The following is a 27,952-nucleotide window of genomic DNA, read 5'->3' on the forward strand; positions in this document are numbered from 1 at the left end:
GCCTTCCAGGCGTTCTCCGTCTCGCGCAGCTTGACGTCGCGGTTGAGGCTGATTCGATGCGGCGCGGTCCAGGCCCGGGGCCGGCCTGCTGCTGCATCTCGCGCCGGCCCTGCTGCGAGCCGCGTCCGCCGCGGTAGCCCTGTCGCAGGGGGCGCCACCGTCCGTCAGCCGAGCGCCCGCGCCACCCGCCGGCACACGACACTCCACTGGCGGCTGTGGCCGACGGCCATCACGTGAAGCCGCCGCCGCCGCCGCCTCGTGAAGGGGTGGTTCACCGACACACACACCGCGTTCAACTCGCAGAACTTGCCAACTGCCGATACCCCAATTTCAGTCACCATTTGTGAACTTAAAAGATAATCTGAAATATCGCAGCACGACAATGAGCAATGAGTGAGCGTGCTACGCCCACATACCTAAAGAAAATAATCACCCACAAAGTACACCATCTCAAATAGCGGCGTGGGGCATACTTGCCATGAACGACTCAATTTCACGTACATCTTTCGTTCAGGAATTACTTATAACACGAAATCTGAAGGAAATTTAGTCTACTCAATGTTCCCAAGGCACGATTTCTAAATCCGCGGGCTCGTGGTTCACCTGTATGAAAACTAACGATATGCCTTATTTGGCGCGGGACGAGCAAGGCGGCGCCAGAAGGCTGCTACATCAAATAGAAGCTACCCGCTCCTAATCGACTGGAAATGGACATCTCTGAAAGCCATCCAAACAACCTTATCGTGAGTCACGCCCGTCTGCCATGGATGTTCCGCATGCGGGCTTTCCACGGTTGTGGCTCGCATGGACGTGCCGTTTTTTCAAAGACGTGGCGCCATGTCCCAACTATTCGACAGCACTACTTGAAATGGGCTGGCGACGGACGCCAGTGCGCCCGGCGATTTCAGCCACGAAGTAAATGTATCAGCACTTATAATGTATCCATGTGCCCAGAATATTCCGGAAATGCGCCCATATCTTGGGCAAGTGTTGTGCAGTTATTTGGACACATCTCTACCGTGTTTAGCGTCACATCACCTGCTTAGTCCACAGATTCTTTAAAGATGTAGACCAACCCTCCTTTGACTGGGTGGACTTCTGGGATTAGAGCTCACGCCAGGCACTGCCTGTTGCGTGAGCCCTGATCGCTACCAGCTGACCCGTGAAATTTCAGGTCAACGGTAGAAAACTGGTGGCGAAAGCTTAACGTGCCTCAATGTTCAGCAGCGTCGCTCCTGCCCTCTGACGTCACCTGACCTTCGGCGCGGCCGCTACCATCGGCCATCCCAGTCAAGGACAAATACAGTCCAGCCAGTCGAGCACACGAAGCGTCTCGAACCCCCCCCCCCCCCCCCCCCCGCCACGGGTGGGTGCATCGGAAGGTAGGCGCCCTGGCCAGCTGAGCAGTCGGGACGGACTGAGTTTCTGCGGAGGACTAGGTTTCTGCGGATCGGACAGGAATGAGTAGTCTTCGATTCACGAACGGCGTAGCCGCTTAAATTACATATTCCTTTCGTGCCGTTTTTCGCGGTCATAAGTTAACGTTTGCCGCATCAATGGATGCAAACGTATAATTTTTTCCACAATGATGTATGACACATTTTAGTGATGATGCAATACTAGGGAGAAACCGAGCCTGATTACGCAGCTGGCAAATTAATGCCTCAAAACATCACGGGGCAGAATTTTGACAGCGAATATTCACAGCTCCTCTGGATGTTACTTTAATCAAACTGGCTTTCTCCAAATCACGTCTCAAACATAACCATAGCATTTCACAAGACAGCAAGAGTCTGAAGGGGCAAAAACCCAGTAAGCCTATAGTCATCAGCGAAGAACTGCAACCCGCGTGGCGGTTACCGTGGCTCAGATGAGGAAAAGGCCTTTATCGCCGGACCAAGACAAGATGGGTAGCTCCTTGACAATTTCCCATGGCCCCAGTTGAACTCGTCCGGCCTTCAGTGTCTGCCCCGATGAGGCCAGACACCCGCCCGGCCGTGGAGTCGGTTCGGCGCCGCGCTCGGGTCGGCACCGGCCCGGCCGCCCCACGCCCCGTGTCGCTGCCCACCTTGTTCGGCAGCGGCTTGAAGCCGGGCGCGTAGTCCTGCATGCCGGTGGTCGGGCCCATGCTGCGCGACTTGATGGCGGCGAAGGCGCGCGCGTCACCCGCAGGCCGCTCCTTACGCACGATCGACGGCAGGTCGGGCAGCTGGTCGGGCCGCTGTCGCGACAGCGGGTGCACCTGCAGCTTGAGCAGCTCGTCCCGGTCGTACTGCATCTTGTGGCCGATAAGCAGCGACTCCTCTGCCGAGAGCGGACAGTGCACACGCCGTCAGACGACCGGTGGCGGCGCAGACGGCTGCGCCGCGCTCGCACGCCCGAGTCTCGACAACGGAGCATCGACCCCGACATTACCCGGTCGCAGACGATCAGTCACACACACGTGTCAGTCATAAGAACGGTCTGCGCGCACCTGTCGCCGCCGCCGGCCGCTTTGCGCCGACCGAGTGACTCACCTTTCATCCGTTCGACCTCCAGCTGCCATTTGGTCTTCTGGGGCGTGGCCAGCGCCTCCTCCTCGCCCGCTGTGCCGTTCACAACCGGCGTCTCGCCGTCCACGATCTCGCCCTCCTCCAGCTCTTGCTCCTGGCCTCCCCTCCTGCTTCTGCTTCTGCTCCTGTTCCGGCTGCGCAGTCGACTGCAGCGTGGTCCCGGTGAGCGTCCGACTGCGGCTTCGGCTCGGTGGGCGTCGACTCCGGCTTCGGCTCGGTGGGCGTCGACTGTGACTTGACCTCGGTGGGCGTCGACTGCGGCTTAGGCTCGGTGGAAGTCGACTGCGGCTTGATCTCGGCGGGCATCGACTGCGACTTGGGCTCGGTGGGCGTCGGCTGCGGCTTGGGCTCGGTGGGCGTCGACTGCGGCTTAGGCTCGGCGAGCGTCACCTGCGTCTTGACCTCGGTGGGCACCGACTGTGGCTTGGTTTTCGACAGGCGGCGTCCGGTTCGTCGGCGTCGGCGCCTGTCCGCTTGGGCGCTACCTCCGCCGCCGTGGGCTCGGCGGCCGGCGGCGGAGTCGGGATCGGCGTAGACGCTGGGACCGATGTCGGAGACGCTCCCACGGGCGCCGGCCCTTCGGCCGACTGAGCCTTCCAGACGGGGGCGGGAGCGGAGGCCGGAGCGGCGACCGGGGTGGGAGCGGGGGTGGATGTGGGGGCTGCAGCGAGAGCGGCAGTCGTCGCTGCTGTCGGAGTCGCGACCTCCGGGGTCACCTCGTGGTGGGAGCCGGCACCGTGGCTTGCGGTGCAGCGGGCGGCTTTGTCGCAGGAGCCTCAGCCGCAGAAGCCTGCTTGGGAGCCGGCGCAACCGGCGGCGATACCGACTTCGGAACAGGAACCGCAGTTTCAGGAGTCGGTTTGGTTACAGGCGCCACAGTCCCGGGGGGCTCTTTCTGAGTACGGGCAGGAGCCGCCGGCGTCTGCTTGGATGAAGCAGAGGGCAGGGCCTCGTGTGCTGACTTCGGTGGGGCTGGGGCCGACGTAGCAGGCGCTGATTTTGCAGCGGGAGCCGCGGCTTCAGGCGCCTGCTTGGGAGCCGGGGGAGCAGCTTCAGCCTGCTTCGGGGCAGTCACCGGCTCGGGAGCCGACTTCACGGGAGCCGACACCACCGGGGCCTGTTTCGGGGCGGGGACCGCTGGGGCAGCAGCTGGCTTCGCAGCGGGAGTTTCTTTCGGAGCGGGTGACGGCGGCGCCGGCGTCTGCTTCGGGGCGGGAGTCGCAGGCGCAGGGGCAGTCTTGGCGGGAGGAGGGGCAGTCTTGGCGGGAGGAGGCGCAGCCGCGGCCGGCGCTGGCTTGGCAGCCGGCGGAGACGGCGCAGTGGTTGGTTTGGCGGCAGCTGCCGGCGGCACCGGGGGACGCTCCACCACCGGCTTACTGTCTACAAAGGCGTCCATGTCTCCTCCACCCTCCTTCCCCTCGGCGCGCCGATTAAGCTCGCGCATCTTCTGCTTTGTCTTGGTCTTCTTCTGTGAGCTTTGGCGACCTGAAACAGAAACGACCGGTCAGCATGCCCAGTCCGCGGGGCCAACAGCAGCAGCCAGCCGCGAACAAGCGGTTGCCCGATCCCACGGACCGGCGCCTGTGCCGCTCCGACCGCAGACAGCTGGCCGGGTATTTCCGCCCCGGACCATGCGATTCACATCCAACATCAATAAAACCGGCCTGGCCGGTCGGCGACCGTGGCGCGGGAGCAGCCGCCAGCGCCCGCCGACCAGCCACCACTCGCGGCGGCGGCGGCGGCGGCGGCCGCGTGACACGACGCAGAGCCGGCTGTCGAGGTGCAAACTGTGCCCGCCGCCGCCCACGTGGCCCGGCAGCCGGTCGCCGCGTGACGCGCATTGGCAACTGGCTTTCGCTCGGCCGGCGCCTCTGCATTCCAGAGTGGCGATAGCGCCAGCCGGGTGCCGCTCGACGAGCCTGTCGTGGCGCCCCGCCCGGCTGTAAATGGTCAGGCGGAGACGGCCGGCGCTGACTCGGCCACCGGCCGGCGTCGGCGGCGCCACGTCGGCGCGGCACGCACCCTAACCGGGCCCACCCACCCACGCAGATGCCGGCGCGCAGACGAGAGAAAAACACCAGACGCCTGGAGCGGTGAACCAGAGCCTCGCGGCAGGCGGCGAGACGGGCCCGCCAGTGCGGTGGGCGCGCCGCGCACCACGCGACAGACCGAGCGCCCGGGTCACCAGTAGTTCATTACGGACCGCCAGCGCCGGGTGACAGCTGTTAGCCGCACATGTGCCACTCAGCTACGGACAGACACCCGTCCCGCCACACCCAGCGCCACACCCAACCGGGCATTTTCGGAAACGGCAGGCCACCCGGCGTCAATGGATTGCATCAGCGACTCGATGATGAGCCGATGTCGTACAGTGGGGACCACGTGGAACGCTGACGTTACGTAACACCGCCAGGCCGCGCAGGAGGAGCAGCACAGCTGAAGGGCAGAAGCACAAGTGCACCGAGCGCGGGAAGACAATTCAAAACGAGCCTGAACTAATATGAAAAAGACTCAGAGAAGCAGTACAATTGTAGCCCATTCGTTTTTAGTGCTAGCTTCATCCCGGGAGAGATCGCGACTCACGCGATATTGGCGCAGTTTACTGAGACTTTCTAAACGCAAAGGAGTGACTGACGCGGTCCCTCCTCCCCCACCCTCCCACCCCCCCCCCCCCCCCCCCCGAGTGAAGGGAGCGGCTGCAGGTGATCAAGCGGCACTAGTCAGCCGCCTGCCACGTCAGCCCGCCACCGCCGTCGCTGCCTGGAGGCCCCGGCAGTGGCCAGTCACCGCAGCCGGCGGCCCGGGCGCCGAACAGTTATTGCTGCACTGTGAGCGAACCGCCGCCGCTGTGCGCCGACAGCCGTCGGTGGCGGTGTGCGGGGGCCGACGGGCCACGTCCGGACCGGCCGTCAGTCGGGCCGGGAGGTCACAGCCGTCACGTCAGCTGGAGACAGGCCGACAGCGCGACCGTTGCCACCCGGCGACGCCCGGCCGCCGCCGCCGCCGGCTCAGTTCCCGCGGCCCGGCTGGGCCCAGACACGGGTCAGCTGGCGGCCGGCCGCTCCTCCGCCGGCGGCGCGGCCGGGCCTGGTGTCGCGCATCCGGCCGGGCGGGGGCAACGAAAGCTTCGCCGGCCGGCCCGCCGGCGCCGGTAGAAAGCGGACCAGCCCGGTCACCTCACCCGGAATCGCCGGCGTCTCTCCAGCATCGCCGCCCGGTAAAAATAGCCGCGCGGACGGGCTCGCCGGCCAACTATTTCTGGCGACGGCCGGCGCCGACCGCTCGCCAACTGCACAACAGGCTCGGAGGGGCCAGCGCCGCCGCCGCGGCAACCCGTCCGTCGCTCGGCCCGGCGGTATTTATCGATCGGGTCCTCTCCCGAAAACAGGTCGCGCCGTCTGGCCTCAAGGCCGTGGGAGCAGCTGTCCGTCCGCACCGCCCACGCAGTGGCCGGGGTCGCGCGGCACGCGGCCCGCCGGCCGACCGGGCGGCGCACTCGTCCCCCTCCCCCCTCCCCCCGCTCAGCCAGGACCGGCCAGCGCCCGCGCCTCCAGCGCTGTGTACCAGCACCGGCCGCATTCCAGCTGGGTCCAGCGCCCAGCGGCGCCGCAGCACTTACGGTTCTGGCCGCCGCGCCCGCGCGCCTGCCGCTCGCGCGACAGGCTGCGGGACGAGGGCACGCCATTGGCGCGGTCACCGCCGCCGCGAGCGCTCTCCATGTCGACCGGTACACTGGGCCACGCTCACTGGTCGGCACATTGCGCGCACACCGCCGCGACCATGTTGGCCGAGCCACTGACGACCGGGCCGAGAGGCAGTGCTGTTCGCCGGCCGGCCGCCAGGCGGCAGCACCGCGCCGGCCCCGATCACGTGACCGCGCCCGGCCGGCGACCTTGTGGCGGCGGCGGCGGCGGCGAAAACGTCTGAGCAGCCCCGCCAGACGTCGCCCGCCACCCCTCAGGACCCACGTGCCACCGGCGCATTCTTGCATGCATCGGGCCGGCGAACGGGTCGGGCGGAACAATGGCGGTCAGTGGGCACCGGCGGAGGAGAGCCGACCGCTATGTGGAGACGACACGACCGTGGATGAGCGGCACAGATCGCTCCTTCCATCTTTTACCCTCGCCGGTACAGTGGGGCCACCACACATGTGCCTGCGCCGTGAACGATCGCGATTACGTCCGCTAAACGGCTCACGAGCTTTGTAGCAAATCAAATTGATACCAAATATTTGCCAGTCAAGTGAATTTTTTACAAAGCCAGGTCCGGTGCCGCAGGACGACAAACTCAACTGCACTGAACGGTGGACGTCCTGTTTCGAACTCGTCAAGCGGGAGCAGCTGAGTTAAAATAAAGAATAACTAAGAGACAAAAGGAATACTTTCTAGCGGCATTCGATGATCACGAAAAGAATCGCGCGATCTTCTCCACAAGGCTCTTGCGACTCTACGCATTTGAACTTATACGCATTCTCTACGAGCGCAAGCGTCTGCACCTAAGGGCACCACCAGGGACACCACATCGAGAGAAGCGGTCGGCCATTATCGACCGCGTCACTAATCGCCGAAACCCTACACCTGCTACCCTCTCCCGGGCGAGGAACCAGCATGACTGGTATCCGGTGGCCGGGTGGCCGGTGTCCGTTGTCCGGCGACCATGACATGGCCCGCAGCTTAACGCAAAGCGCGCTGCCCCCGGCCGGTCCCCACCAGGGCCGGACCCGACCCCAACGGAGCGCGGAGCGCGGCGCGCCGCCGCCGACCGATCCTCCCCCAACCCCTCCCGCTTCCCAGAACCGTCCCGACCCCACCGGAGCGCGCCGCCGCCGGCCGGTACCCATCAGGGCCGGGCCCGACCCCACCGGAGCGCGGCTAGGGCCGGGCCCGACCCCACCGGAGCGTGCCGCCGCCGGTCGGTACCCACCAGGGCCGGGCCCGACCCCACCGGAGCGCGGCGCCGCCGGACGTGGCGACAGTCGGGAGCTCCAGCCTGAGCGTCTAAGTCGAGCGCTGTTACTCTCAGCTGCATACGATGCGACCCACCGATGCGTGTGACCTGCTACTCCTCAGAACAACTGTCGACAGCGTGTTGAACGTATTGTGTTGTAATGACAACAAACCGTTCCCGATGCAGTCATTCCTCAATATTCCACACCGGTCACTTGACCTTACACTGCACTTTATCCATGTATACCATGACGAAGAGGCTACCGGCAGCACCGATTAAGTTTCAGTTGTATGTTACAACAGTGATGAAGCTGGGACTGTTTCATTCTTCAACAAATCCCTTTCTTTAACCTCGGTCCTCATTCTGGCGCCTTGAAATCGTCGACAGCTAACCTCCAATGCGCTTGCTGTAAGCTATATGCCGTTTGCAGCTGTGGGTACTCCGGTGTTCCATCGATGATCCGTACGCCCCTTAACGATAGTATGCTTTTACCAAGGAGCTGCTGAAACTCCACTAATCAGTGACCGCAGTCCCCACCAGTCCGGGGTGGCAGCTATCAAACGCGTTCTGTTGTGTGACATAGCGATGCCGCGTGCAGAGCCCAGTGCCATACAACCTCATCAATCGGTAGCAAGACGCACAGCCCTTGTTCTCATGCCCCTGTGTATCCGTGCCTTTCCCATTACGCACTGTGCTATTGGATAAGGTGATGGAATATCACACAAACCTACAGCGTACACATCTCATCGGTTTTCCTTTTACCATTGCCTACACAAAAGACAAAAATGCCTTCCGACCCCACGCAGAGCATCCCAACATCGCCTACGACGCACGACTGCGCAGCTTCATGCGGGGGTGCCGTTGGCGCTCACCACCTCTAGCAGTTCATTCATACTCGACCCGCAGTGGTCGGATGCAACACATATTCCCGCCTGGGCTTGTGTACACGCCCGCGCCGCCGACGAGCTCCCCCAGCTGGCTAAGACCAAGCAGGCCGTCGAGCCTTGACATGTCACGACACAAGCGCGGCGAGGCAGGAGCACGGCTGCGCTGCCACTCCGGTTTCCACCCCTACGCGGCCCGAACCGAGCCCCAGCGGCGCGGCAGCTCCACCAGCCGGTATGCCTCCCAGCACGGCCCGGGGAGTAAGCGGCCGACAGCAGCAATGCCTTGGCACCCACTCCCCGGTCACCAGCTGACTCCAACAGCGTGCAGCCTCAAACGATCTCTCTTGGTGGCGCCGCAGTGCCCCAGCAGCGAAAAAAACGCGGCCGCCCTCTGGTTTCGTTCCCACCAGATATCAGCGCGGTGTCGAGGGCAGCCAGTCTTCCGACCGTCAACGAAGTTAAAAGCACATGGTGATGTGACATAAAACTGTCATTGATGTTCCGAGGAAAACGACGCAATTTGGGCCATACAGGTGTGCTAAGGAGGGTACTGAGTAGGGCGTGTGGTATGCGAAGTCTGCGTTTAAACAAAAAAAAATCGAGAAGTCGATGCCGAGCCTTTTGTTTTGGGCAGCTGGCAATGGACATCCCTTTGGAGATACTAAAGATCAACCCGTTTTTACAACCCTACAGAGCTCTCACCTTTTAGGACAGCAGGCGGTTATCCGGCGGAACCAGAAGTCACGGTCGGCATGGATTGGAGTAAAACGGTGTAATGATCGAGATGTTTTAATGTCTCGAGTCACCATTATTCTCAGAAAACGTCGTCCCCAAACCTGCATTTCGGCGAGCAGCGTCGGTCAGAACACACGAAGTTTCCCAAACTCAATCTGAAAGACAGTTTGACAAATAGCCCGAACTCCTTCCACGCCATACAGACCTAGCTGACCCGTCCAGTAGCAACACCGAGTCGTTTGCAGAGTCTGAGAGATTCTTATAAGCCGGTGGTTGCGTCAACTCTAACCCCTCCGAACAAAAGAATTAAATTGCTAGAATCCTGACTGCAACATTGAAAAGATAGCCTGACGACAGATTTCCACGACGTATGCAGTATTCGGGGGCAAACTTGAGTCGCCTGCGTGTCCATCTTGGGATAACCAGTGACACGGAGTCCCACGACACCGAGTCGGACGCTGCCTGCACATCGGCTGACTCAAGTTAGCCTTTTAGCTCTGCGAACTGATGCTTATAGAATATCCCTGTTCAATTTTCACTACGATATCCCGGTACCACTTTCAAAAAATTAAGCAGTTATGGCGTTATTGAGCCGTTTGAGCTGGATGGTAGTGCTTCAGTGAGCTACGCGTTAGTCCAGTATAACGTGTTCGGCGCTGCATTAATAAAGCCAGCGCCCAGGTTACGCGCCCGCGTGTTTTTTTCACCTGCGAAGTGTTTTCATAGCGGGACCCCCGCCTTTTAATTCACAATATCCAGATTTTCACAGGTGGATCTTAACCATAGCGTTTCTTAGTCAGGCGCGCTGCTGAAGAATTGAGAAAATCTCCCGCAAAATTGATTCGAAAAACGTGACATTGGGATAAAATATCTTCTGGTCTGGAACATGACACTAAATCGATGATCGCTCCAGAGATCATCTGGCCGTTGAAGAATGAGCCAAGACAAAGTGTCGAAACGGAGCCGGCGAAGCTTGCACACATACTGTGAGCGAGTTTTCCCCACATGTGGACGAGTCCACAACAGCCGACCCAATCCTAGGGCAATGACCAGCTTTTCGACAGCTGTCATGGCGCAGCCTCCGCCTGCGCGGTTCTGACAAGATCAGATGACGCGGCGCTTCGCAGCCTGCGAGATCGGCCGGGAGCGACCCTCCCTGACGCGGGACCCGCCGCTGGGTGCGCCGGCAGCCCTCCGTCGCTGGTCAGCACTGCTGCGCTCTGGGTAGTTCCGCTGCCCGAGGAGTGCCCCAGCATCACGCTGACGGTCCTAATGGGCCCTGCCGCCTGCAGGCTTGCAGGCGCAACGTACCGCTCCGGCGACAGGTTTGGCGATTCCCAATGAAAATGTCGCCGCGCTGGAATCATCGATACGGATGACGAGCGATGTGCCGCTGCGGCCGTAAAAGGCGCGCAAAACACGCAGCCCAGTAAGCTGGGGTGCATCTGCACGAGCGTCCTCCAGGGGGATCACGCACGCGGCTCCAGAAAGCCGACCGCATCCAGACGGCTACCTGGCGGAGCGGAGGGATCGAGAACGCTGGATCCCGGACGTCCACCAGCTGAAGTAGGGCGCCACGGTTCGGGGCAGAGAAGTGACGCGGCGGAAGTGGGCCGCGGGACATCCAGACTCGCCCATCCAGATCTGAACGGCCTTTTCCGGGAAGTCACGACTGTTCGGGGCCGTCGCTCACTGGGAGAAGGCATTGCCTCTACCGTCCAGCAGTGACTTGGAGGTAAATCGGATAGCCGGACTGGTAACACAACTAGACATTGGCGCGGAAATGACACATTCACTGGACGTCTCGCAAGGCAGTATAGAAGCCTCCTATTGATATCGGACCTCGGTCCGCTTTCGCAATGAAACCGCAAGCAAGAGGCCAAGCCAAGCAGAGCACCGTGCCTGCTGGAGGGCATCCGGCAGCATGCGACCGTCGTGACACGCGGAACACGATCTGGCGGCTAGCCACACATGTGCATGACTGCGGACCGCCGCAGCGGAGTGGCAGCAGGCAACACAGCTCACTGCATGCAAATTAATTCGACTAGTGGGGCCCGGTCGCGAGCCCCGCAAATTGGAATGCCAGCCTACGGGCTCGAAAACGAACCGCAAAACCAGGACAGCACGGCAGCCGACCGCGTCCGGTAGGCCACAGCGCACCCCTCCGGGGATCAGCGGCAGCAGCCCAGCCGCCCGTAGGGTGACGGCTCTCGCCGCGTCACTCCACAACGCCCAGCGATAACGCCCGGGGCAGACGCCAAATGCTGCGACGAGAGCTACTGGCGTCTGAACTAACAAGTCAGCGCAGTCATTTGCCTTGGGATAGTGCGCGTGCACTGCAGCTGCGAGGGCTTCGTGTCTGCCGTCTCATATGTTGGCGAACTCCGGTGTGTGTGCGTGCGTGCCACTGGTTTTGGCCCGCGACCCGAACTCCGCAAGCGGATGCAAGTCAACGCTGGGATACCTCTTGAAGATCAATGTCAGGACGTTTGTTTTAAACACAGGCATTTACCATGGGACAGCCTCCTGGCCAGGAGCGTCACCTCATGTGATTTCGGGATGGAGAGGGGGCTGCGCCAGTGTTGAGCCATTCCCTCCAATACCCATCTAAGCCCCCACAATAAGTATGGGCAAAAAGGCAATATCGAACCGAAGAATTGAAGGAGAGCTCTGTCCACTATTAGAACAGCACGTACCTAACACGCAATAATTTGCACCACGTTCCTTCTGTATCAAATAGTATCCTAAAGCTACCTAACGTCTTTGTCACGCTCACTTTTCATATGACAGGCCAGTCTGCACATGTTTGACAAGTTTTGCACATGATAACACCTGGATTGGGATAAAGAACAATGGCCTACAACATCTGACAGCTATCAAAAGCACTAGCTGGCCAAGAAAATTAGCTCAGGTTTCCCGCAACAGTGGCAAAGGCATGAATCACAGAATCATAGCGGTGGCGGCATTCTCCCGCTAATGTAATGGTAAAACGCGATCAGCGACGGCAGGCAGCCATCCGTGATTCCGCATCCGTCAAACCGTGACAGAAAACGTTGCTCGAGGTCGGTCCCCTGGTGGTCCAGCATGAGCGACAGCACAGCCTGCTGCATGTAGCCAATTGTCCGATCTTTTGCCCACGGTGATGTGCCCATTTTGGAACCGACGAACAATCTTTTTGTTTTAACATCGGAAATGTGCATTCAAGTGGCCGAAATTCGTGGAGAAATCTGGTTTGGGGATGGGCTAGATCAACCTGCTGAGCCAAGCCTCCTTTCACTCCTCATCCAAGCAGGCGACACTCGTGCCCCTGGCGCTGGTTTGGATGACGTCATGGCGTTGATTTCCTCTGAACGTATCGGTGTACATTCCACAAAATCACCCAGGACGACCCCCGACTCGTCACGTCGCTGAACGCTTGTTCTGGGATCTGATCCATACACGGCGTCCTGGGATGTCCAGAGGCAGCACAGACCCCACACCCGGGACCAGTCACACGCCAGCTGCGCACTAATCCCTACCCAAAGCGAGTCTTCGCCGGCCATCCTGTTCGCGGATTATACTTATTATTAATTAATTTAAATGCGTTGTTCCGAGACCATTGGCCATCTCCCCACTGGCCACAGCTGCATGGATTCATTTCATTCAGCAGAGCTATGCAGGAACTGCTGAATGACCACGACCTGGACTGGTGGCAGCGGAATTTCGCCTTTCCCTGAACCAGTCGTTCATGTACGAACTGTCGCACTCACATAAATCACGTGGCACGTGGCACGTGGCCCAGTGCTGCTTGTCATCCGTGCCAAGTTACAACATCCTTGAGCACTGCACGGCTGACCTAAATCCACATGAGCCCATAGTTTGACATTCGACCTTGGGCGGAGACAGCATCCCCATGACGAAAATCATGCTTCGAGAATTGGCTCATCACCCAGCATTCACAGCTACATCTGCAACGCGAGGAACGGACGTTCCAGAGCAGTGCTCCAAACACCCTTACTGGCCTTCCCACCAACTTGTGGAAGAAGCCCTGACAGCCCGAATGAACTGGAAGCATTCATCCCTAAAGTGGCCATGTCGCTGAGGTGGAGGCTGGCCACGCTAAGCCCCGGCGTCCACACAGGCGGTGGCTGTGGGTCCGCGGGGCCGGACCGCGCGCGGCTCCGGCACGGACCGGCAACAGAGCGCGGCCGCCTGACCCATCATGTGCAGAAGCGCTATTGTGATGCCCGACGCACCCGCCAGGGCAGCTCGAGATCATATGCGATCTAAACGCTAATCAACGAGCTGTCTTTCCCACGTTCTCCGCAGATGGGGGCATTCGTCTATTCATGAATGAGAGGTGGCAGTTCACTCGCCCCTTGATCCTGCCCCGCGTGCCTGGGGTAGGCTGCATGCGCCAGCCATGAGTGGGCGGAAGTGCCTCCTGGTGGTGGCCCATTGCGGCCCGAGCAACGAGCACGAACGCACGCACGCACGCACGCACGCACGCGCACGCGCACGCGCACGCGCACACGCACACGCACACACACACCGCAGAGGGGGCTCCTGAGTGGGAATAGCCTCCGCGGATGGGTCCTCAGGTGCATATAGCTTGCCCTACCGTTATCCATCACCCACATCCCAGAACCTTGAAATTGTCTTGACTCGCCGAAACAGCTCTTATCCAACTAACCAATATAGCTGACAGGCCCTTCCAAATCTTGGATTTAAATAGTGGTTCCAACCACTCCGGACGTGCCGGATATGCTCCGAAGCAAGGCCGCTTTTGTGATCGCTTCGCCCCACGATGCGGGTTCGTCCAGCACCGTAGGACGGCCCTGACATCGCTCATGGCTCTCCACACCATCCCACGGCAAGTCAGACGCCATCCGCCGGCATATGCGACCAGTAAGGCATCTGGGACGTGTTTCGAGAGCATGTGGCACTACCGCCCCTTGCTCCGACTGGCGGAACTATTGAGTGATCCTCGCGTCATCTGAAGGTGGCTTTGTATCACCACTTAAAATCGTGTGTGGCCTTTGGCGGTCAAAGATTGAGGAAGTGCAGCATCCCCCGCCGTGCGGAGCAGGGGGCAATTTTGTCTCAAATCCTCGCAAACGCGTCCATGCTCCCACCCTTGGAGCACCTGGACATAAGAACACGGAGCTGAACTGCTTGGCTGCCACGCTCCTATTATGTTATGCCGAACACTTACTGCTACTCTCCACTCACCACCCACACCAGGCATGCGGCTGGAGCTGAACTGCTTGGCTGCCACGCTCCTATTATCTGTTATACCGAACACTTACTGATGAACTCCATTCTCCACCCACACCAGGCATGTGGCTGGAGCTGAACTGCTTGGATGTCACGCTCCTATTATTTGTTATGCCGAACACTTACTGCTAAACTCCATTCTCCACACACAACAGGCATGTGGTTTCTTACATACATAGCTGAGGAATTGTAGTGAAATAGAGGCTTGATTTAACTGATTTAACTGATGCACAGCGAACAGAAACCAAGTCACTGTCACGTACAAGTCACCAAGCCACTGTCCGTGGTATTGGAGTTTGGAACAACGCAGCTGGCATAGAATGCTTTTTGGAAACTATATGGTCTCCAGCTCGCCGAGGCCCCCATTCTGAGCGCTTCAGTGTAGTACTGAGCGGCGATGTGAGCGCCACCAGCGGGTAAAACGTGCTAACAGAGCCCTCTACTGCCCGCCCCCCGCCGAAATGCCGAGCACTGCAGCGACAGTTCTGATCAACCCCTGATAATACCGCAATCGGTTTTATTCAAATTTGTTTCTTTTTTACCATTTTACGGTGATGACGTCTGAAGTCAAACGCGTGTATTCGTCAACGTAGCTCGCTTTGACATACGCTACTTGCAATGGATTAACAAGCTTATTCATTACGCGTTTTCACCACGCCAAAACAGCCCAAGACATGATTGTGAATTCAACACTGAGCAGTGCGACTGGGACCCATGCCTTACGCCACTACGGGCTTGACGGTTTTCGGTACCACTCCAATGATATAATATATAACTCAATGATACTCTGGCTGCTTGACCCGCACATTCTGGATGCTTGGGAGGCATTCTTTTGTTGCGTATTGTTTTTTTGTTGTTGGGGGGGGGGGGGGCGGGGCAATGGCTGCAATAACACTCGATACAAAACAGGTCCACTAGTAGCAGAAATTGGGCGGGGTTTTCCAGCGTTTGACTGTCCATTCATAAAACGCACAAAAATGGGCATGTTTCCAACCCCCACCAACCCACAAAAAAATCACATCCAGATTAGGCCAGGGCGACTTTTCAAGAAGCTGTACTCGCTTAACGCGGCCTTAAATGAAACCCGTGATATAGCAAGACACCCCGGCTGACGTTCCCAGTAGGAACGCTAGCAGGGAAGTTGCAGATAGTTAGGTGCACGTACATTTTGAATGCACCAGCAGTCCTTTTTTACCCTCTAATATGTTCTGACATGAGCGTGTTGACAACTACCCCCCCCCCCTTAGAAAAAAATTCAGTTTTACGCGTCATGGGTCATACCCACAACATTGTGTAAGGTACATGTCGTTGATGGTTAAGTTATGTTATATGCTGTTGTTGACGTTTTCAATTGCTTTTTTTTAGTTTTGCAGATCGGATCTATGAAACTCGTGTTCCGATCTAGGGAACTATCAATGATCTAGAGGGTAAAATCAGACATCACATAAAAAGGCACAAGATAACGTGAGATTTTAAGTGCATTTGCGAGGAACAATATGCATATGGATGATTAAGCATTAAAACAGGAGAAGGAAAAGATAGATGTGACGTGTCGGCTACATGTCTTTATCGAAAAGAATATTCGGCGACACGATATTCGTTTCGATAATGGCATGTAACAAATATCACATCTATATCTCCATTCTTCTGTATTTTTTATACAAGGGAATAAGGTTAATACTGTCTCAAAAAAGTACAAAATTCAACTGCATCATATGAGCGCTCTCATCATAATGCTGACAAGGTGAGTATATAGTATTTTCACACATTTGGTGGGTTTTAATACCTGCATAAACAGCCCTTTCATTTTAGGTTATGTGGGATTAAAAGTCAGCAAGAAGCAATCAAGCATGGCAGAACGAAAAGTGAGCAGTCGGACTATGTTGAAACCAAGGCAGCTAACAACGTTCCACTGTGTGTCTGTTAATTTCGTTCCAAACGTCCATTTCGTCAACTTTAAATGATAATGGATCATGATAATATTCCTGTTGACTGGTGTGCAGGTTAAAATCCGGTTGTTTCGCTCACACGGATGAGGCTGCAGGGACGAGTGGCGCACGCAGCGGCCGCGAATGTCCCCAGCATGCACCCCGCCAGAAACACGAGACCACTTCGGCACGCCACCGCAGCCGGCGGATCCCGGCAGATCAACGCGACCGTGCGACACCAAGTCCAGATGTGCTGGGGCGGGCGGCGGCCGCAGCACCGACCCACCTTCATCCTCGTGCTGCTGCTCGGGCGGCGGCGGCGGCGGCGGCGGCCCGGCGCCCGGCGGCGATGTGACGGCGCCGTTCAGCTGGTCGGCGGAGGTGGGCGGCGGCGCGCCCTCGGCTGGCGTCACCACCGTCTCGGATGTGGTCCGCGAGCGCGGCGCGCCAGACGTCGCCGCCTGCGCCACCATCTTCGCGAACTCAGCCGCCACACCTGTGGTGCCCTGGCGAGCAGACGGCCAGCCGTCAGCGCCCGCCGCCCCGGCCGTCCAAAGCCGCGTGGCAGGGCGTCAAGTCCGGCCAGCGCGAGCACCCCTCAATCAACAGCTTCAATGGCGGAGCATTGCAAAAACAAACCGGACGGTCGCACCACCGCGTATCAGACACGTGCGACCCACAAATTATATTCCTGCTGAGCGCGCATACCCGCGGCTCCAACGTCGCCACCAGAGGGTGCCTCATCGCACGAGACAGGGCCGCACCTACCCCTTGCGTGGCGGAGGCCTCCTTGTCGGCGCCGCCGGCCGGGGCCGGCTCCTCCCGCGACGTGGACACCTCCTTGCCCGTGTCCGGGTTGATGATGGCTATCCGCCGGCTGCCGCGCGACGGAGGCGCGGCCGGCGCGGCCGGCGCCGCTGGCTGCGGCAGCGGCAGCGGCACCTGGCGCTGCGCGTGCTGCTGAGACACGCCGTAGTGCATCGACGGGCCCTGCGGCTGCCACACCGGCTGCGGGTACACGTGGCCTGCCGCGGCCAGAGCCGCCGCGTTACAGGTGGCTGTGCGACGCCAAGGCGGCGGTCGGCCGCCGCGCCACCCCAACATCCACACAACTGCACGAGCGCTCCGTCTCCCGCGGCCTAGCCTGGCACGGACGTACGCGTTGAAACTAACTACATGGAACACTGGCCACTTGTGGAACAGCGAAATAATCGACACAGGTTGAAGAGCGGCGTTCAGGTGCAACCCAGTGCTAAGAAATGTAGGTTTTTGTGCAAGAACTTTGTCCACAGGAGCTGAACAAATAACATTCAGCCATCTGTTTGAATCTGGTTCTCCCACATGTCTTCGCAGATAGTCCTTGACAGCATGATCACATCTAAACACTTCATTTTCAGGAGAATAGCACCTTGCATGCATATAAAAGAGACAGTGTCACTTCAATTTCCATGGCAATGATAGTTTCCCACCATACCTCGTGGTTGGTTAAGCCCACTTGTAATTTGGGATACATCCTAAAACTTAAGATTTGAAATCGTCATTGTTTTACAAAACACATTATTGAGCTGGCTATAAGCATTACAATTTCTGATACTGATTTCAACTGGGAACACAACCACAGCTAAGAGCATGTTTTGGCCCAAGGACATATGCTTTAAGGCTATGCACTTATGGCATACTTCAACTCAGTACACATGTCTATTTGGAGTGCATCTCTGTGCTCGGGGAGTACCCACTAACACTGCATGCACTTAATGACCGTAGATTGGGCAGGGCACTGAAACTGGCTGATAAGTATTTCCTCTGGTTCACAAATTGTGTGATTGTGAGAAGTACTCAGTAGCTGGGATTGAACATATTTGTCAGCTTGATTTGGAACAACACAAAAAACAAGAACAAATATGCATGCACACACGCGCGCGCACACGTATGCACGTGTGCACGCACACACCCATATACACAACATATGAATGCATGGTGGCCAGAGCATGCAGCATCACTATGAGGACAAAGGAAAAATTTGGGCATGCAGCTAAGGTTTCAAATTTTGTTTCTCACAATCAGAAACTAAGGTTGAAAGGAGCTTTTCTATTGTAAAAAATCTGAGGAAAGGAAATATAGCACTTCGCCTATGGCACGGAAGCCTAAAAGAACCAAAGTGCATGCTGCTTGGATCATGTATGCCATTAGATATCAACTTGCCTGCCATGAAAAATGACCAGACAGGTGCATGCTACTACTGAGCAAATTAGCAGCATTTAGACCAATACACAATGACCCTGCAAAATAAACAACCTGTCCCCATAATAAATTGTTAGAAACACTTTTTGACATCTGCAGCCATGGCAAAACCATATCCAACTGATTGTTGAGGATCCCAGGATTCTCCTATACATGTCATTTTGCTGACATGACAGCATCCAATTGACCTTACTTGGCACAAAATTTGTGGTCATATACAAGTATTTTGATAGGTGGGTGGGTGATTTCTTGCCAAGCATTGGAAACAAAGGCCCCGGAAATAGCCATTTTACAAGGTGTCAAGAACCTTTCCTAAATACCATTGCATGCTATGCATGGAGCATATCATTCAAGAGAAGCTCCACATGATTTTTTTCTGATTCTAAAACAAGTTTCAAAACCTATCATGTCAAATGTCAAAAAGCTTGCATCCTTTTACCATCATGACCAATGGTAATTCAAGTACTCGCTCGAGATAAACCTGACCTTGACATGACAAGTTTTGAAGTGCAAAACCCCTCAAAATGGCAACAGCTTTCCAACATTATCTTACTTCTCATGGAAGATAACAACAGCTCCCCAACACTATCCTCCTTCTCATGTGTCAAGCCCCCTTCTCAAGTCTCTAGGCTGCTTGGGACCCTATCAGCCACAAACCCAGGCCAGAGGCATTCACCACCTGGCTGGGTATGGGCTACATTGGCAAAAACTGGTGTATATTTAGGAGGCCAACACTCAGAGCAGCATGAACATGTAATCAAATATGAGCCTGCACATACTGGAGCAGCCATGTTTGTTTTGTAAATCATAGCACACCTGTGCAAAGCATTCCATATCTTCTGTATATGAATAGATTATCATTATTCATCAGCCAGGGCATTATTTGTTCATTGATATGCTACCATATTTGTTTGCATCTTTATTTATCACTTTTAACAATGTGTTAAGGCTCTGTCCAGTTGTGTCCAACCTTAGGGCTGCATGCTGCTTTGGTTATTGTCTGTTAAGATAATGCATGACAAGAAGTAAAGATCAGCTGTCTGCTTTGCTGCAGAGGTTTTAGGTTATGTCAACTGCTATGGTCACCTCATCTGATTGATCTGCTTGGGATATTCAAGTATGTAACCTTGTCATTTACTTTCCCCATGTCACGCAATCACCAGTTTCAGCTCATGCCTGGGGGTGCATGCTGACTGGTTGAAAATGCAGCTGAGCTGTGACTGGGGGCCTGACATGCACATCATCTATACCAGGCCCAAATTATCCCTAGAATGAACATTAAAGGCTCATAATCCATCAAATGATCAGTTACCACTGGACACATATTAGGTCATGTCAGGTGATGTGCATCAAATGGAACTCTGCAAAAGGAACTCTGTGACATGCCCATACATATAACATGATATGAAACAAAAAAAATATGTTGTCAAACCATGGTCCAGATTTTACCCTCAAACCCTGCAGTTGAAAGGAACATGATTAAAACAATAGAACACATGCTTTCCTTTTTATTGCTAGAATTATATAATATATGGCAATATATCAGAATTATCCCTAGAATGAACATTAATGGCTCATAATTCACCAAATGCTCAGTTACTACTAGACACTATATTAGGTCATGTCAGGTGATGTGCATCAAATGGAACTCTGTGAAAGGAACTCTGTGACATGCTCATACATACCTGACATGAAACAGAAAAAATATGTTGTTGTCAAACCATGGTCCAGACTTAACCTTTAAGCCCTGCAGTTGGAAGTAACCTGATTAAAAATGATTGAATACTTACCAAACATTACATTAATTATTCCCCGATCCACAACAATCAAGCATACTTTGAGAAAACTCATTTCCCACAATCATCATGAAGAACTTGAAATACTGAAATGAAAAGACATGAAACAACCAAATGCTCTGCTGGCAATTCAACTACATGAATTTTACAACAAATTTGAAAAGCACTTCTTAAATAATTGCAGCACATTCTTAGATCAAAATGCCTCCCATGTGGGTGCCCATTGGATGTGTGTCTAAATATGTAATTAACTGACATAAGAAAACATTGTGAATGTTCATCAATTTCTTTTCAAAAGTTAGCCAAACTTCTACCTTACAGTCAACCATCCTATTTTGATATAATTTTACACCTAACCCAAAAATTGATGCCACACACCCAGGAAGAACAAGTACACTTCTGCTAAACCAAATCAACTATCATGAGACTGTCTCATTCATAGAACACTGATAAGAACTAGTGCCTCTACACACAGATTATCACATTATATCAACCAGTGGTGATACTGTCACTTGGAGGTCAGGATACCCAGCCAGCCCAGGCTGTTAAAAACATTATCCTATGTCCCTGGATATCCAGAAATATAAAGGTACTGAGCCTGTGACATGTATAGGCAGAACACAATGTATGTTTTATTAAAGGGAGTGTTCTACATTTGAAAACATTGAAGCAAGCATCATTTATGATGGAAGGGGTTTACTTAAATTATTGGTACACTTTGTCAAAGACTGCTCAACATAGCACAGCTTCTCTATTTAATAAATGTGATCCCCAATGAAAGTTTTAGCTTGTCACCATATGCTGGACAATATTGAGAACTAATTAACAGCTGTTCTATCTGGAAATTGTGCTCAACTCCAGACCAGATGTGAACAACTCCTCAATGCCAGACATGAACAACCCAACAACACCAACCAAATTAAAAAACTCATCAATTGTATTTCCATTGGCCTCAATCACTGCATAGTCAGTGGAATGCCAGGAACTGAAAGACATCTTCCTGGGAATACAGGATGACCTTGAAATGGTATGCATTAACAGTCTTACACATCTTTGCTGGCATAAAGTTCAGAAAATGGGCAGGTTTAGGATACCCATATGCATGTAGTTCACAGCACAACTCTGATACGATGCTGGATATGAATATGGGGGAACATGTAACTCTTAGCGGTTTGGCAGCCAGTCTCCACATGGCAGCTGCAAAACCAGCTACCCCTTGTGATACTTTTCCCTGATACATTTTAGAATATGATGAGGCAACCATAGCCTCCACACATGTAATTTAAAACAGAAGTGATATATAATCTACAAGAAAGTAAAATCCTTTGCACATTCATGCCACTGGCTACACATTATAGGACAGCATGTTCAGGGCATAGATGTTGATGTCTGGATTACTGCTCCAAAGCAAAAATAAAAATGAAACACATAGAAAGTAACCACATCAAACAATCAAGGAATTACTCACTCTGTGCTTGTGTTGGCAATGGATATGCACCCATCTGGTACTGCATTTGAACAAAACGTTGGTTCTGCATCACCGCCGATGGCTGAAACACAGAACAGGATACTTCAGCAATCAATGTCGGCAGCGCAGCACTTAATCACAATATTCGACCCCCTCAACTTATTCGGGCAAACGTCCGGACATTGAATCGCAGAGCACAAGGTCGAAGAAAGCTGCCGGCGACGGGCGCCATTACACCACATACGCCGCCGCGCATCAAACTTACGTCTGCACGCACCATTCTTGCCATCACATCGTATGGATTCTGTTCATTGTATGGCTGATACATGCCGATGCAAATATATCAAAACCTTAAATCCCGCGAGCTTCCAACCAGCACCAAGCATATGGTGCCACGCCGCCAGGTTCGCCGCAACCACGTGCTGTCGTCACTGCGGAGCCCGACCAATCACGAAGGAGACTGCGACCAAATCCGCGGGGGCTATGGCTTTGGATCACGGCGGCCATAATGGCCGACGAGCAATAACACCATCATGCGAAACCAAAATAAATACGGATATTTTATTAGTAAAGTAAAAAGACAAAATGGCATATTTTGAGCACCATTGTCAGAATAATTTCGTAACATGTGAAGCAAAAGTCTCGGGTTTAAGCAGTGCAAAACGGCCAGAAGTACAAAAATAACCCGTAGGTGGCAGGGCAGTCGCCCACGGAATCCTGGCGGGGGTGGTCTCAATCGGCGCGGGGCGGCGTGGAACTGCGGTGTTGACGAGGCGGCTTGCGTTGCCGGCCGGTGGGCCGCTCATGAAAAAACGATTGCGGTTGCCGTTTTGGTTGTGAGACGCAGCGCAATAGGCGGCTGCCTGCGTTTATGCGACTATCGCGGGCGGTGCTGTCTCGCAAAACCGGTGGGGGATAGATAGGGGCTGTGCTTGGGGATCCCTAGCGCCAAATACAGATTTCTGTTCGGATTTGGAAGCATTTCGTGGAACTGAAGGATGGGCACCCATTTGTGTTTTGCTTTATTTGGGAGCTATGTGAGAAAACAGAAAGGAAATCATGGAATGCATCACACATGTGATTTTCTTGCAGGAAGCCTTGTGACTGGCATGTTTTTCAAGCTTTGCACGGAAGCGTTGTCCTAGGCTGGGAGATCAGAAGGGCTCGCTGTTTGGGTGTACTTAGCTGCAAGCCCGAGGGGGGAGAGGTTTAAAAGAGGGGGCAGTCGGCCCGTACCCCACCCTACAGACGGGCAAAGCTGGGCGATGCGTACACATTTCTGGATTTTGAAGTATCGCCAACTTTGGGCTATAATAATTTTGTTTTAGAGCAAGGTAACGGAACCAAAATCCCATGGTTGAAAATGCGGACCCCTTTTAGATCACTCCACCGCCCATGCCGTGATTGGCGCCTCCCGAGGCGGCGTTCTGGATCCGTCCTCGGAGGGGTGAGGCGGGGGGGGGGGGGGCGGGGGGCTCAGCTGTAAGTTCGGGAGCTCAGTCGTATGTTGAGGAGGCTCGAGCCTCATCTGGATGCGTACTGAACGTGCGGTCATTAACACTTGTGCCATCTGTAATCGGTCGCTTTCGTCAATTAGCCAAGAGCCGACGCGCGGACGATCCGGATAATCTCAGCTTCCGCACACAAGCCTCCAGTGGATGAGGAACATTCAGCACAAGGGGTGGCGGGGGCTGCACTCTGGCTGCCATGCCTCGACCGCGCTCGCCAGGTGGCCACGCTGGGTCCTGGGGACGGTGCAGCTGCGCGCCGCTGCATGTGCCGTGCACAGCTGCACACCTGGCGTCCCATGGGAGAGGGGGGGGTGGGGTGATGCGGACGTCGAATACGGCACTCCCAATCTCGGCAATCTAGGCATGTTGGGTCGGCCAGCCTCAGGAACAATACAATCGTCCTGCCGTAATCCCACGAAGGAGGAAATTAAGCATCGAGCCCCTTGACCCTACGAAAAATTCAACAAATTTGGACCGCACTGCCAGGTCTTTTTTGTGCGGTGGGGTTAGTTTATACATGCATGCGTTTTGCGTGCTTTTTAACCCTGATCACTTCCTGTTGTTTTTAACATCTTGTTTTATCTAGCAGACTAATGATGCGCAATGGCCACGTATGCATGTGGAATGTCAGCTGATGTTAAATACAAAAACTCGTTTCGTATGGATCGTTTATAAGATGGGTCCTTATTGCGGTGAAACAGACAGAACAGGGATCATTGAATGCAAATGGAAATGACAAGGGGCCCTTCATGCTTCTTAAGTACGATGGACCGACATCGTGTTTCCTCATGACGGAGCGCACCTTCGGCTACGTTCAAACGCTCTCGGTCTTTAATGATACTCTGCGTTGCAATCTCGTGCACAATTACAGCGAATGACGTCCACGTTCCCACTGCATTTGGCAGTTTGTCAGCTTTTTCCGTCCGTCAAATCGCAACGTGCAAGAAATTAGGCTGCCTATGTGTATCTGTGCGGACACCATGGGACAAGTTGGGCAAATGGCTGGTTGAGATGCATTCGTTCCTTGCCTGTTGATAGGTGGGGCGGTCAAGCGGAAAAACAGGTGGAGCGGAGTTATGCTAATACAGTTCTACGCAACATCAACAATCCACTAGATGATAAGTGAATTCCAGTTTCGATTCCCACTCAATATGCTTCACCCTACGACTAGTGGTAATGTAGAAGACGCTTCAATAGTGAATGTTTTCGAGTTCAAGTAGCGATTACATCCATCAACTTCTCCCTCCCCCTCCCCCCCCCCCCACACACCACAAATAAGGTGTCTAGGAAACAAATACTACGATATACTGCTAGAATGCATCAGCCCGTAGCCAAAATTGCATTATGATCCACTGTAAGCTGCAAGGAAGGTCCTGGGCCGGTCAGGCCCGAGCGCATGACCTCTGGTTTACATATACGGTGGCGATGCCGGCCGCGGCTACGAGACCGCGGCGCGATAGTCTGCACCTGCGAGACCGCGGTGCGGTAGTCTGCACCTACGAGACCGCGGTGCGATAGTCTGCACCTACCAGACCGCGGTGGCGATAGTCTGCACCTACGAGACCGCGGTGCGATAGTCTGCACCTGCGAGACCGCGGTGCGATGGTCTGCACCTACGAGACCGCACACCGTCGCTCACAAGTTGAAGAATTCATGGGGCATCGTGCAGAAAACCGCACCCTTGTACACCACGGCAGTTTGACCCCCCTCTAGATAAGAACGCCACTTAGATCAGAGCTCTTTTGGTGCCAGGTTCACCGAAATCGACACCATAGAATTCAATCCACAGCTCTCCGAAATGCATGCATTCAAGACGCGGAGCCCGTATTGGCTGGTGGGAACACTACGCCGTCTGGCAGTGACGTCGCAAATTAATCCTCGGTGTGTGGGGAGGGGGGCAAGAATGGAATAAACCGTACGGAAGGACTGAGACGAGGTACTAGTATGTTACACATGGCATCATTGTTCGAACTAATGTAATCGTCTGGTGTATTAGCATGTACGATACGTCTATGTACATCTACATCGTCTATGTATGTACATCAGTGAGGTCTCTGGCCGTCGCCAGGTGTTATGGAGTCCTTAGAAAAACCAGATAATACCTGGATTTGTCATGTACGCGTGGCAACCCGAAATTTTCTGCTTGGAAGTGCTGGGATTCGAACCTAGGTCTACTGATTGCAGGTCATCTGTTGCGACCGGAAGGTAACAACACGGAAGGATCTTTCCAGTTAGCTCAGCTAGCGGAATCGCGTGCCGGAACCGGGAGGGCACTGGGAAGAGCCCCTCCGGTTGCCTCAGTTGGTAGAGCACTGGCCTTGCAATCAGAAGACCCAGCAATTCCAAGAAGAAACCCAGCAATTCCAAGGACAAGTTCAGGTGGCACGACCAAAGACTTAACTTGGCGAAACGTTGTGTATATACTGACGCAACAGGCAGGGACGATAATCCAAACAACTATTCCCTGTGTGGTTCTTAACATTTCTGCATTCCAATCAATTTTGGCATTCCGATCGAAAGCCGTGTGGCGTGCATTCGCTGCAATTCCTCCCAAAACCTCGCTGCATTCGCGTTCCTATAAAAGTGAGATAGATACCTGCTTCGCCGAGCAACGACACGGTCCACAACAGCCATTCGCATACAATGAGCATAGGTGTTGCATCGTAATGAGCAATCGGCAGCCTTTGTGGTGTTTATGGGCGCGTCAAGTGCAGCGGTCATAGAGCACCCAGATACTTAGTACTCACATTGCCCGGCATTGTTGGCTGCAACACAAAAACCTGCCAGCAAAGAACGCAGGAATTACACAACATTCATGAACATTCGTGCAGATAGCTTGTAATGTTGCACCACTTGTATGGCCCTTCCCCTCTCGCGCTGTCACGAACACAGCGCACACGACAAGGCGTGTCACGAAAAAGCACTAACACTCACAAACCAGAGCGGAAATTGCTGACGCGACACACGTTTCTTACCTTCAAACCAACCTATTTAGCACAAGTTTATTTCAACTGCTAGCACTGCCACCCCAGGACATGCAGAGCGGCCGCGACTCTGGCTTCTCCCGCCCTCGTTAGCACTCTCTCCCGCTGGTTCTGACTCCCTCTCCTCGCCCCTCTGGCTCTCCCGTCCTCTCCGCCGCTCGCTATCGTCTGTGCGCCCGTCTGCCTGTCTCACCTGGCCCGGCTGCTGTCCGGAGATGTATGATCCGGGCGGGGGGCACCATGAACGGGGCCGGCGGGGGCCGCGGCCCGCCCATGGCCGGAGCCGCGCCACGCGGACCGTAACTCATGCTGCTACCCTGCTGCCCGCATCAGCGACGACTGCTGCTGCTGCTGTTGCTGCTGTTGCTGTTGCTGCTGTTGTTGCTGCTGCTGTTGCTGCTGCGGTGGCTGATGCAGCTGCTGCTGTTGCTGCTGCTGGTGCGGCTGCTGGTGTTGCTGGTAGGCGGCCGCGGCGGCACTGCCGGCGCCTCCCACGTCCACTGTGGACCAGCGCAGTTCGGTCAGCGGCTCTCCACTCCATCCGTCCCACGCGCAACCGAGCCTGCACCACACGCGACCACGCACGGCAGCCGCCGCCGTCAGGAGCACACTTCAACACACGCCAACAATGTCTGCGCTACAGGAAGTGCACAGTGTACAGCAGAGGACGATCTGGTGACGTCAAACACTTGTCGTACAAGGCCGGCTTTTACGCTCGTTTCCAGACAAGGCCGCTGCGTTTAACGTCCACGCACCGCGCGCATGGGCAACAACAGCAATATCATTCAGCCGCGAACAGCCCCACAACACAGCTGGTGTTTCTCTGCACACCAGACCGCGCTGACCAGCCCCCACGAGTCGTGTCGCCTCGCTCGCCACAGGGACACGCTGGACGTGGCACATAGGCCAAAATGATAGGCACTGGGCCGCAGATACAGTCACACACTTCACACCCGTCCGCGCGCAACATGGCTTTCATGGTTCGGCATTTCGACAAAATAGGATCATATGAGCGAATGAACACATCACCAAGTATGCATATGGACGTAGCCACGCATTAAAAGTGAATGGGATCCATTTCTGTTTTGATGACATTTTGAATGAATAAAACATGATCTTTTATCACCAACCCATGATCAAATCGTCCAACCGGCTAGATAACTGAGATTCAGACGCCACCCACCCCGATACCCGCTACAACCATCTTGTGTTTGGGTTGGCTGGCATAAAACTGCACTTTTAAAATTGGTTTCCTTCCGTCCGGTGTACGCCGCGTTTGGTCCGTCGTCAGCACGTTTCTGAGCACCAATCACGGCCCAGTATTCACCCTACGTCACGTCACGTGACCACAAAGTCACGTAGCCTGCGACGTCACGCGCCGGCTGGCGATGATGCCAGGATTTTTTGTCGGCCCGTCCGCATGGAGAGAAAGCGTTACCAGATTAACTAATCACTCTGGCAACGAAGCATGTGCTGGATTTGGTAGCTCTTGGGTTGACAAGTATCTCAGGCGACTGGGACACATGTATCTGATTTTGAGGGAATGCAACGAATACAAAGAAAAGAACTGAACAGCCAAGAGTAGCCTTGACAAGTTCAGTGACAGTGATTGGTGTGGTGTGTGGTTGCGTTTCCCAGTAGATTAAT

General features: G+C 55.0%; 1 protein-coding gene across 1 annotated transcript; it reads right to left on the bottom strand.

Moving 5' to 3' along the window:
• Positions 1-2,997: 2,997 nt before the first annotated feature.
• Positions 2,998-26,532, bottom strand: LOC119096174 (nascent polypeptide-associated complex subunit alpha, muscle-specific form). The gene is made up of 6 exons (XM_037218977.1): positions 26,499-26,532; positions 26,069-26,101; positions 21,811-21,892; positions 17,074-17,330; positions 16,592-16,811; positions 2,998-4,037 (listed from the first exon to the last, which is right to left on the bottom strand). The coding sequence occupies exons 2-6, from the start codon at positions 26,078-26,080 to the stop codon at positions 3,265-3,267; spliced, it is 1,344 nt and encodes a 447-aa protein (XP_037074872.1). The 5' UTR covers positions 26,081-26,101; positions 26,499-26,532; the 3' UTR covers positions 2,998-3,264.
• Positions 26,533-27,952: the final 1,420 nt, after the last annotated feature.

The sequence above is a fragment of the Pollicipes pollicipes genome, unplaced genomic scaffold (assembly GCF_011947565.3).
Source record: "Pollicipes pollicipes isolate AB1234 unplaced genomic scaffold, Ppol_2.1 Scaffold_1911;HRSCAF=2240_pilon_pilon_pilon, whole genome shotgun sequence".
Taxonomy (NCBI): domain Eukaryota; kingdom Metazoa; phylum Arthropoda; class Thecostraca; order Pollicipedomorpha; family Pollicipedidae; genus Pollicipes; species Pollicipes pollicipes.

Bases quoted from the DNA above. Each gene is read 5' to 3' on its own strand.
- LOC119096174 (XM_037218977.1), bottom strand. The intron at 16,812-17,073 runs GTAGGTGCGGCC...TCTGCTCGCCAG, and splicing joins AGGCCTCCGCCACGCAAGGG to GGCACCACAGGTGTGGCGGC. The intron at 4,038-16,591 runs GTGGGTCGGTGC...TTTCTGTTTCAG, and splicing joins GCAGCAGCACGAGGATGAAG to GTCGCCAAAGCTCACAGAAG.